Genomic DNA, 12693 nt, shown 5'->3' on the forward strand with positions numbered 1-12693 from the left:
GCTACAGTAATATGAAACTTTACACAGAAGCTTAGCAGACAGGATGTCCACTTTCTAGTTCAATGGAAAGATGAACCATAGCTGACTAGAGTCTGCACAGACAGTACTTAAATTCTCCCTCTGACCTTGGCATTTAAGGAGATTTTGTATGTACTTGAGGGAGAACAATAAAACTTTTGAAAAGTTAAGTGTTTCAGTTTAGGATGATTTGAATTCAGAGCTGGAAATAACCCCAACTGTGGTTACCTCTGGGCACCCTGTGGTCAGACTAGATTTTTCCCCTACTTTAGCCCATTAAATGCTGAGAACTGCAAGACAATAGAAACATAATCCTGTTCTGCTTTTTTCTCCTGCTCAAACCACACTCTAGGGTGAGATGCCAGCAGTGATGGGACTACACACCTTGTTTCACAACTGCCCAGAGTCAAGTGGGTCAAGGCTGGAAGCAAAGATCTAGGAATGAAAGGCTTGACTTGCCAAGACAATGGCTGACTCACTCTTACGTGCATCTTGGTCATATGGCTAAACAGGTAACCATCACATTACGATGCACTGAGCTGGATATGGATGAGAACAAAATGGCATAGCAGCAATTCAAATACAAAGACAGTGCAGATTGAAGTTATTTAATTTTTAGGTATTTTAGTTAGGTATGCAGTTACAACTCCCATAACAGTTGCTACAAAAAAGCACATACAATACCCAGAGTTAGATTTAAAAGCAACTAGTCATATTTGCATAAAACAAATTAATTAACTGAGTCTTTATGCTAGAACTTGCTTTTGTAAATGAGGTGGCCAAAAAGAATTAACAATGATAAAAGCTGGATTTTCTTCTAAGAAATCTTAACATGGGAGCAGAACAGTACCTCATGGTAAGCAAATCCTCCAACTACATAGAGTGGGAGTTAAAAATTAGAACTTTCTTAAAGGATTTTGGGGGTTTTGTGGGTAAAGAAAAACTAAAAACTACATTAAGCTCAAAATGACTTCTGGGAAATTTGATATTTAGTTTTAGTTAACTGTAGATTCTTAAGTTGGTGAAACATTTTCTATTCCTTGATTATCACAGTGATTATAAAAAGATCACACACTTTATACTGTAGCAAAATGCTAGGATGCTGCAACATTTTAGGAACACTTATGAAATAGAACAATTTAAAGTAGGTTAGTTTTTAAAACCAAAGCATATTAAAATTCCTTTAACAAAACCCCCAATACTTAATTTGTAACTTAATACCTCCTACTGGATATTGTTTACATTCCAGTGAGAGGATAAAGTTCCTGGGACAAATTTTTGCATGTAAAACATCACTGTACAATATCTAGAAACAGTTTTTGAATAAAAAAAATAGATACAACATTCTGCTGTATCAGGACCAACCCATGATTTCTGATTTTTCACATGCTTGGGGAATACTTCCACAGTATATAGAGTTAGCATGTGAAGGTACAGTGCCATTTAGTTCACATGATAGGACCCGAACTGTAGAATGCAGTTTCATTCAACAGGATTAGAACCAATGGACATCATTATAACACATGCCTCCTTTCCCCCTTGCAGAATCATGCCTCCCTACATGTAGTAATAGAAACCAACTTTGGGCTGGGGGTGTATGATAGAATCACTGCAACCAGAAGAGATGATACAGAACCATTTAGAGCAGGAAAGCAACACACCCCAGTTTGCAACACACACTAAGTGCAAATTTCCTACATTGTATAGAAACCAAGATGGGCAGACCACACCCGTGTTTTAGTATGGTGTACAGCTATAGGCACTAAAAGTAAAACAGGTCAAAGAATAAAGGGAATAAACAGTGGCACAAAGTTCTTTTAACAAGCAATTCTCCCCTTTTGAAACAAGGCCAACTTTCAAAGAAATGTAAAGCAGATCAATACTGAAATCCATATAAATGAATCACTATGCAATGTACCTGTTAAGAACACATGTGCACTACAAATAAAGGAAATATGAAACAAAATGAGGAAAAAGTTGGAGGCAGTTTCTTGGACAGTAGGATGTTGAGGAAAAGCCAACTATTAAAGATGCCTCTTCTGTTTGTCAACGGATATATTGTTTTCCCAGTTGTCCTTTCAGACTCAAAACCTCTCAGTCTAACTACAGTAATACTGCATCCTATTAGTCCGTCGTCTTTTTCGTGACTGAAATTCTTCAAAGAAGTGCTGAATGTCTTCTCTTTTAACAACCTAATGGAAATAATATGAAACCCAAGTTGTGATACAGTAATTAACTTAACAGTCCTTTTCTTACATGTATTACACACACGAAACATAAAAACAGATATCCAGAAATCTCTTTGATACAGTTCTCCTGTCCTACCCAAAGGAAGTGATTAATACCAAATTCCACTAAAAGAGAATACAAGTAGGGAAATGAGCTACCCAAAGGTAGAACAAGTGTATGGAGGAATGCTTCTGATGATAATTTTAATGTGCTCAGTTACTTGCTTTTATGATCAGAATAATTATCACAAAGCAAGATTTCACAAGCTCACTTCAGATGCACTGAAATATAATTAGGAATGAATGGCATTTTGGCAAATCTGTGGCTTAATTTGAACAAATAAAATCTCCATGTTAATAATGGCATACTAATTTCTTGAGTAAAACAACTGAAAAAGATTGTCTGCCACTATTTAGTCAGTCTTTGTGCTTCTGAAGGTTTAAATGCAGCCTAAGACCGAGCATGAAGATTAAGACTTTTTTTTCCTGAAGAAATTTCAATTTAAAAGCTGCTCTCAGCACATTTCTGTGCTGTTCCTGTTGCCTCTCAAAAATTTCTCTAACAAACAGAAATAGTTTTTAAATCCCAATAGAATCAGAAATGTACAATGTTTACTTGAGTACCAGCAACTCTGAGAGGAAAAAATATTATATTCAACATCCCCCAGCAGTACTTCGAAACACATTTTCTAGCAAGCAAACAATTTCTGCAAGTTACACCTTACCGTTCCCTCATCTGCAAATCTCCTGAGATAGTCAGTCAGTTCTGTCTTTAAATCATTGTATTCTGGATGGGGAAAGTGAAGGCATGGAGGGGGAAAAAAAAAGACCCAGCTTTAGTTTAACACTGGCTTAAGATGAAGACTTGCTCTATTTCCTCCTGTCACTAGTTAGATTTAGTTTAGAGAAATCTAGGTTTGAACTGGATTATAAATTAAATAAACAAGCAAGAATGAGTAAACTTCGGGAACCTAATGCAGTTATCTGACTAGCTTATGCAGTCTGAATATCCATTCAGGTGATCTTCAGAGAAATATATAGAAGTCCAGAGAATGAATTAATGCAATTAAAGGACTCCCTCCTCCCCCCAAATTGTAACTGCAAAAGCACAGGTAGGTGGTAGGAAGTCCTAGCAAGTGTTCTCACCAGAGCATAAACCTCTTATTCAAAGGAGGGGAATACTGCTCCACTTACAAAATACATCAAGACTGTCCTGTCAATAATAGAAACAAAAAGAAACCTTGCACCCCAGCTTCGCATCAGCTGCCAGCCCCAAAGCAACATAAGATTAACAGAACAAGGTAAGAAATGGGCCAAAAGACAGGAATGTAAATTTAACATTCATCTTACAAGGAATTACCATTAATATACTATCTAAGATGTTAAAAAAGAGAAGACTTCTACATCAGCTGCTTTCTTAACATAAGGAAGTTAAAGTTATAACAACAGGCCAGAGAGGACAGACTTCTCCACAGTAATACCATTTGAGGTTGATTAAAGTGTAGAAGACTGTATGACAGGTTCTTTAAAAATAGTTGGATGCCAAATTATAATACTGTAATACCTGCTATGGTATTATATGGTTATGTAATAAAGACCACATAATGTGTATATATATGATATGGTCTTTATACAGTAAATTGTTCATTCAAAATGCTAAGGCAGATTCTAAAAATGAAGTTATATTTACCACAGATGAGTTCTACTTGCTGGACTCTGTTCATGCTGTTAAGGGTGTCCATTAAAGGATCTCTCCTGTCGGTTTCTTGGTCACTGGTACCTTTATTTTCATAGGCCAAGACAGTGTCACATTCATCTGTCAGGAACTGGACTTCAAGCTCTGAATACATTTTCTGGAGAATAAAGTAAAATTTAATTTCAGATTACAAAATTCTTCAGGCACAGATGCATTCTCCAACCCCTTTTCACATTAAGTATTGCAATTCATAATGTAAATTTTGTATCAACAAGCATTTCAACCATGTCTCATGAAGACTTCCAGAATGACATTAGTTCTAAATCACAGGAAAATATAAACGTTTAGAAGCTTCTTCACACATGCTGTATTAATTCCAAAAGATTCTGTTTGTTTCTTTAGGTCTAGTGGATGTCTCACTAGGTGTCTATATGCACAGTAAGAACGTTTTGACAGATTTTTATCTACAAGCTTCTCTTCAGGGAGTCCCTCTCTGCCTCCCCACACTTACAATGAAGAGAGCATACATACCAAACAGTCTTCACATGTGCATAATTTGCTTCTCCAGTTTGATGGCCAAAAGGTGGCAGTATCTTTTTTTAAAAATTGCTTGCTTTGGAGTTCTTTCAGCTTGCAGACTGGGTCTTCACTCTTAGTAACTATCTGAATTAAAATGAGAGTGTTCAATGCACTTCAAATACATTCATTTTCCTTAGGCAAGTTTTGTTTGTTTGTTTTTGGTTTTTTTGTCTCAGACACGTTTATTTCTATAGGACAACCTATGTTACTGTTCCATTCACATGAGGATGCTGATGTGTTTTTAGCAGTTTTCATTAAATATAAATATACTCTTCTGTAGAAGTTTACTGCAATAGTCATAAATGTTTATGAAAGCAGAGCTGGACTATCATGCAAATGCAGCTACAATGCATAATATCGCTATATTAAAACAAACTCGGGAGTTATTTCAGTGTAAAGGCACAACAGCTGACAAGTGCAGGGATGGATCTAAACCACCTGCAAGTGACATTATGCCCTTGTGACACACATTTCCAAGCATGTTCCATAGCCTACTCCACGCTCTACAGAGAACATGTATTTAACATGTCAGTAACAAAAATACTGAAAATGAGCACGGAACTGGACAGAAAACCTTTTCACTGAACCTACACAGAAAGAGGTGGGCTTTAGTTTCTCTATCATCAACAGGAATATACAACAGAAAAGAAAGCACATTTTACCTCTGGACATGAAGACCCAGAGCTAGTAGATGGCTCATTAAACTGTTCTATTTGCTTTCCCTCCTCCTTTTCTTGGTGTTCTACTCCACTTTCTTTTTTTATTTCTTTTTTCTGTTCTTCGCTTTCCTCGACATTCAGGATGATCCCTTTGTCTTCAAGAGAGTTCACTTTGGTCAAAGCAGGAACTAGAAGATACGTATCCACATAAATAAAAATATTGTGCCAGGCACAGTACAGACTACTACAAGCTTTCTTTTTTGCTTTATAATGTAGTGTTACAGAGCACCTGGACTGTCTGATCCAGATGATATCAAGTCCTAGATACATTCTACAGCTATCCAAATATGGTGACCTATGTATACAATGAAACCCCTTCCTCTTTCATCACTGCCTTCTTCACCTCTCATATTCCAATCCAAAAATCCTCCACCTCCCAAAACATAAGACCTAGGAGAGGGGAAAAGGGCATCACAATTTCACATAGTACATGACAGCTACCGAATCTGTGATCGCTACCAAGAAGTGTCAAGAAGGACAAACATCCTCGTATTGTACAGAATTTTTTTGTTGACTTTATGTCAGAATCCAGTATCTTTGTTTTCTCCAGACAATTAAAAAAGAAAAAAAATCATTTAATGCCCTTTATAAAGCATTTACAGCAGTCTTCAGCTTTATACATAGTTTTGAAAAAGACAATTTAAGCAGTTGTTTATACACAAAATTGTAAATTAATAACAATTCAATGTACCAAACACAAGACCTTCTGTAGACCCTCTGCTGCACATGCTCTTACTAACCAGAAGTTACAATTATGTAACTTCAGCTGAATGTTTCTTCAAGAGCTCTGCTTTTCCCCATAAAACCTTTTGCTGAAGATATCAATTTCCATCAAAATAGCTCAAAAATACAAAGTAAATTCTACCAAGGAAAAGTCACAGTTGTCACCTCTACTGCTTCTAAGGATGTACTAATGTATTCAGCTTCCAAGAGTTTGGGGTGACTCAACATCCAAGTGAAGTGATCTCAGCAACCAGAACTCTATGATAGATCAACTATACTAACTGCTTCTGGTGTCAAATAAATTTATCTTTTGATGTCAATTCAAATGTGTGCACGATGACACAGCTAGTTGGGGGGAAAGGGAAGCAAAGAAGAGAATTCYAGGTAATCCATTGTGGAATCCTTAAAATTACCATTTGAAATTCCTGGTGCATGAGAGCTCAATCTCCAGTCAATATAAGGACTCTTTAGGAAACAAGACTACATGAAATCAGCTCTTTCCACTGAAATCAAGTCATATACTCTTCTGATCCTGTGGAGACCACATACCAAATGACACCTGGTGAGACCACTGGTCTCTCCTGAGGGAACACACAACCCAAACCAAGCTCCAATTATGTTCAAATTAAGATTTTATACACTCTTTTCAAGTCACTATCATTCACTCTCTTCTGTTTGGAGTCTCTCAAACCCAGCTGTATTCCTCACTGCTTCCCTTATGATGGCTCTTCAGATCTTTTGATTCAGCCTAGAACTTAAGTTCCTTAGGACAAGTAATAGATTTTTATCCATCCATGTGCTAGCACCCCTTTGATGAAATAAATAAAATAGCAAGAACTATGGCATTAAGATTTATGAACCAGACTTCTTTTATAGAACATTTAGCGCAGCCTTGTGTTTCACTGCTAAAGGTTGGTATCTGACATGATGAATATCATTTCTCCTACCACTCAAATATATTATGTCAATAATCAATTAAGCATGAGAAATACATACTAGAGAAACATTGGCTCAGATATCTTAGTTTTCTTTACCTGCTAATTGTGAAGCATAGGCCCATAGGAAATGGCAGTGCTTCATGCAGGCTTGGCATATCATTTCATGGAAGTCTCCACTTTCAGGAGGCACTGCACCAAGATGCTGTCAAAGAGAAACAAGCACACAGCAGTGGAATGTTGGCTGCAATTTAACAGATGCAACTCTAGTTTTAGTGCAAGTAAAATGTCAGCTACTATCGTATTTTCATCGCAAGCATACAGTCCTGCTTCCTTCTTACAACCAGCATCAGTATAACCGAAAAGCTGGAAAGAACAGATCAAATTCCAGGGAAAAACTGAGATCACAGTGCCTTTGTTTACTGTCTTTTATGCTTTCTACATACCCAGAAATCTCAGTTCTATCTTTATCTCATTTCTAAACATTACTCTTCTAAATACTGTCCTAAATATAGCTGCCTAATAAGATACCTAACACTCATGGCATCTTTAAACTCCTACATTAACTTTTTGTGATTGTTTCCTTACACATAAGAGATTGTAAATCTTCATTGTTCACATACTGAAATTGAGAAGAATTAGGTCTCAAAGCCCTCAAATTTGTGAGAAATACTGAGGCAATTAAAAGCACTTAACTGTTTTCTTTTGAAAAACATTCTTATACAGCTTACAGCATGCAGCACAACATCCTTAATGCACACATTTATACATAAGAAAGAAACCCACAGTTTATCTACAGAACCTATAATTGAAGCCAATCATCTTGTTTTCTTACTTGTTCCAGCAACGTCAAACATTTAACTTTCTTACATCCACTGTGAAATTTCACTCATGCCCTCAAAGGCATGACAAGCTGAATCCTTGCTCATGCATTAAGTAGGGCATTCAGTGAAGTGCTTAGCTGCTTTTAAAAGATTTCCCCAAAGTCTGTAATCAGGGACCAACAGTGCAGTTTGTTCCTTACTATTTAATGTAATTACAATTCAAAAAAGCATCCCTCTGAATGAACAAATAGATAGTTGATAATGATGTGCTTTACATTAAAGAACTCACTGATTCCAAGATTATAATTTTCCAGTTAAAGACAGTTACAAACCTATTATTTTATTCTGCAGAAGTAACCTTGAAAAAAGTAGAGGTATTCCCAATTATTTTGGACCACAGTGAACAGCAACGCAAGTTTAAACATTTAGTAATACCTTGCAGAAGCTGAAAAGAACTGCCTTAGAACTTATGTAAAAATCTTCTGAGAATTATAGCAAATCTTTCCAAGTAAGAATTACCATACAAAATTAACTGATGACATTAATTTATTTCTATGCTAATGGCAACTGTGCTACTTATAGTTTCCTTACCCTTCCATGGAACCAGTCTTCGCAAACTATGCATTGGATCATTTCATCTGGAATCTAGATGAACGGTCGTATTATTAGCATTAATATCAACCTTCAGAATCTTTCACAACCCTCAAACTACAGTATTATGCAAAGCCCACTCAAGTGAATTGCATTTCCCTCTTCACCCACCCACACTGAGCTGCCATTAATAAGTAGTTACCATTTCATTAGGCATTTTGCTTCCTTAAAGTTCAAGAGCACGTGTATTTTATTAAATTATGAAGACTGTGGAAACTCCCAGGTGTATTACAAAACTAGTTTTCCCAGTACAGCAAGACATTCTTATACAAAAGGACAGATAAAAGTTAGCATGGTATCGGTAGCTTTCTTCCTGTAAACAGAAATGCGTAACAGGGAACTTATCAAAACAAAGATATTTATATTCTCAGTGTCATCAGGTTTTATTTAGGAATGTCAGATTCCTAACTTAACTGTCCATAATACAAACTTAGTACAAACTGATTTATTATGAAACAATTATTAATGATTTCTTTTGAAATATTTAGATTTCATTAAACTTGGGAGAAATGAGTTCATATTTGATAATAACACTAATACAGTTTTTTCATATTTGGAAGACTTATGCCTTTCTTATTCTTTCTGTCCCTAACAAACTCATTTTTTTTTTTTAAACATCTAACTTTTATAACTGCAAAGGAAAGTTTCTGTGTGTAAACCAAGTGTCATGTTTTAATACTTCAGACAGAGAAACAGCATTCTCACTGACATAAAGGAAGGCTAAAGCCCCTGTTGAAAGAGAGAATCTCCCYACTCCAGAAGCAGTCCTGTTAGAGCACTGTTGCAAGCATGAGGAAGCAGATTCAGATCTCTCATATCAAGTGACTTATTCTCTGTTTGTAGGACTTCTCAAGATAAACCCATCCCCTAACGGAACAATAAAATTTTACAGAGAGGAAAGCAGAGATAACTGCACCACCATTTTGTCCAAATGATGGCGTGTCTTCCTCATCTGTTTTTAAAGTATAATTTTTTTTTAAACTATTTTAAATAAAAGTGAGAATGTATTACTTTATACAGTGAATAACAGTCAAGGTAATATCAATCATAAAATTTCTTAAAGTGGGATCTTCCTTAGCAAATAGCTTGTGGACCACCCTTTGCACAGTGTTTTGTATAAATATCTTCTGAATATGATTACTACTAGATTTTTCATTTCTTACCTCATCTTCAGGATCAGGATAAGGTCTTTTACAAGTACAGTATAATCCAAAGAAATTGTCATTATACTTATTTCCTGAATTCACCTTGCCCTTTTCCTAGAAAGAAAGGACAAATTGTTTCAATAGACAATGCAGTGAGAAATAGAAGATGCATACCCTAAAAAAACTGTTCTATTTTGCTTCCTAAAAGCAATCATTATACTCATCAGTTTGAAGATCTGAAAACAAAGATATTACCCTGAGACTCCTATGTTATACAGTAGGCAGAAGATAGGGCACATGATGAATACTGAAGTTCAAAAGGAAATAGGAAGAACAGTCTTTCTACACATAGAACAAATGGCAACTACGGAGTTTTTTTAAGCTACTGCTAATCTAAAATTACCTAAGAGCATAATACTTCTTTAACAGTAACTGTTGATAGCTAAATTCAAACTTCTTTTTATATATGCACAATTCTTTCCAGAAAGCCATTAGCCACTAAGATTTTATTCAAACAAAATCCTTGAGGTTTGATCACCAATAATGCATGTCTGTTGCCATTGTAGCAAAGTCTGCAGATTTACCATGCACTTCCCCTCTCTTAAAAAAAAAAAAAAAAAAAAATCCAGACCATGGTCCAAACCCAATTTTGTTTAATCTTACCATTGAGCTTATACTAAATTCATGTCATCTAAGCCTCTATACGAGAGGGTGTTCCAAATTACAGAACATGCTGAATGAAGTTTGGTTACAGCTAATTCCACTTCAAAAATACAGCTAATACAGCTGGGGCCAGAGGACTTTAGAACTGTATGTAGTTTCAGCCTAGGACCACAGTCAGCCCTTGCAAAAACAGCTGGGACCATTTATACACTATAAAATGCTTTTTACCATTACTTTGTTAAAAGAAGAACAAATGACATGAGCTCCCTTCATCCATGAAGTCAGCCAGCTTAACATACTGATGCTGAAGGTCATTTAAACTAGTAGATTGATTTTGCACTGAAGTGAAGGAGGAGCCACATGATCCATTTCGCTGACTCAACAAGGAGCACTAACATCTTAAAGTTGCCACAGGTGTCTCTGTAGGGATCACCTGACCACARCTCTAGGCTTACTGGCTCTGGATCAGCCCCAATTCTGCCAGGACCAAAAGGGTATACACACAGAACCACTTGCTGTTTCTACATTTGGAGCGTTATCATCTTGGGAACAGAACTGCAGGCAAGCCAAAGAGCTTCCTTCCTCTGTTTGCTTTCCAGAACATCACCAAATACTTGATGAGTCCAAACTGCCCACTGAGCTTGAAACTACAGGGAGCTTAATACAGTAAAAAACTACTCCTTCAGTAGACTCCAGTGGCAGCCTATCAAAAAAGATTAGTGCACTGAAGCTGCCACAGAGAAGGGGATGGAAATGTCCATTCTGACAACAGCACACTCTGAAGTTTCCTTAAAGCAAYTGTAAAAATCACACCCCAAAAGATTCTCCTGAAGCCAGCTTAGACCTAGCAGGACTTCTTAATACAGGCACCACAACACGCTAAAGCATTTTCACTGTTTCAAGCATTGAGCTAGCTATGGACGCAAACAGCTGCACCCATGAGTGACAAAGCTCAAACATTCCCCCTCATTTAACTTGCTGGGAGAAGAGGCACCATGTGAGTCAGCACTCTCTGAGGCAAGATACCAACCTTCTGTTATTTTGATTTTGCATGTCTAAAATCTGTATCTGAACTTACTGGAAGTAACTTGCACTGCAAGTTTTTGAACTTGCTATTTCCACAGTCACAGCGGAAGTTCCTGGAAAGGAAAAACAAAGCATTTCAGATTTTTTATTATATAAAAATACATTAACTTTTGTATTTATAACAAATCCCAACAATTTATTAGGAACCATAAAAATATTCTTGCAGCTATTTAAACACTAGCATCTGTTAGAATTGGCCAAAGAGCCTTGCGGCCTTACCACCTCATGCTGCGTTCCTGGCAGATCTCAGGTAACATCATCATTTACAACAGCATTTGGCTGGAAGAACTCAACAGAACAGCTAACTAAGGGTGCTGCAACTACCACATTCAAAAAGGCAAGCATGTATATAGGCAAAAGAGGAGTGTAAATTGGTTCATTTCCAAAGGCAAGATCCACAAAGATGATTAAGCACTTATCTCCTATTCAGACACCTAAATTCTCACTAAAACAGCATAGGACACTTAGATATCTAAAGAGGATGGAGGAACAAGAGTACTTTATTAATCTGACCTAAGTTGCCAGCACAATTTTGCAAGACTCCATACTAGTGGAAACATGGTGTCTTGCATGAGATAGATACACATCTAAACATTGTCCTACTTTGGTCCATTAAGACTCATCTTACTTAAAATTTTTATGTACAGCAGAAAATGCTCTGGGGAAATTTTTCTCTGGACAATTAATCTATGTACCAAAATCCTTCAAGGAGTTTCAAAGTACTCAGACCAGTAAGGAAAACCTGAGAGATAATAACGATTATTAGTTTAAACCACTGTGTTTCAGTACCRTGCTAAAGGAAGTGCTGTATTTCATGCCAGAGACAGTTGTGTTGCACTAGATACCTGTATGAACCTTAAATGATTACTTGATTTGCAGGGGAAATTGCAAGGATAAGCCTTAACATTTAAAAAGCATTTGTGGCAAGAACATTTAGTAGTTTCCAAGAAAACCCACAGCACGAACACTGAAGATTCGAAAAGATGCAATACCCCCAGTTCTTAGGGTACTGCTTCCAGAGGGAGGCTCAAACTGTTCTGTGTTACTTCCGTGTCAAAACTTACTGTTCAGTGTTACTTTTTTTCTGTTGCAAGCAGCATACGTGCATTTCAGGTACAGACGGACGCAGTTTTTAGGGGGAGGGCGCACGTAACGCCTGTACTCGCACCGCTGTGCGCCCCGCTGCGCCGTTCGCCCAAAGCCCCGGCCGAGGGCTCCGCGCGGCTGCGGGCCCCGCTTTACCTCTTGGTGTACAGCTCGAACAGCTTGTGCGTGCCGTGGCACTCGTAGCTGCAGGCCAGGCAGATGCCCGCCGGCTCCTCGCCCGCCGGGGTGCAGGTGCTGCAGGCGTACAGCGCCTGCCGCTTCACGGCGCCCTGCAACGAAACGGCGCGCGTGGGCGCGGCGGCGGGGCGGACCGGGCCGC

At 37.5% G+C, this 12693-nt stretch overlaps 1 protein-coding gene across 1 annotated transcript; it reads right to left on the reverse strand.

Moving 5' to 3' along the window:
- Positions 1–610: 610 nt before the first annotated feature.
- Positions 611–12687, reverse strand: UBR7 (ubiquitin protein ligase E3 component n-recognin 7 (putative)). Its single transcript, XM_026079641.1, has 10 exons — positions 12510–12687; positions 11260–11320; positions 9537–9632; positions 8314–8367; positions 6998–7103; positions 5184–5368; positions 4474–4605; positions 3937–4099; positions 2972–3033; positions 611–2210 (listed from the first exon to the last, which is right to left on the reverse strand). Exons 4-10 carry the CDS (start codon positions 8353–8355, stop codon positions 2118–2120), a joined length of 783 nt encoding a protein of 260 aa, XP_025935426.1. The 5' UTR covers positions 8356–8367; positions 9537–9632; positions 11260–11320; positions 12510–12687; the 3' UTR covers positions 611–2117.
- Positions 12688–12693: the final 6 nt, after the last annotated feature.

The sequence above is a fragment of the Apteryx rowi genome, unplaced genomic scaffold (genome assembly GCF_003343035.1).
Source record: "Apteryx rowi isolate R43461 unplaced genomic scaffold, aptRow1 scaffold_5, whole genome shotgun sequence".
Lineage (NCBI taxonomy): Eukaryota > Metazoa > Chordata > Aves > Apterygiformes > Apterygidae > Apteryx > Apteryx rowi.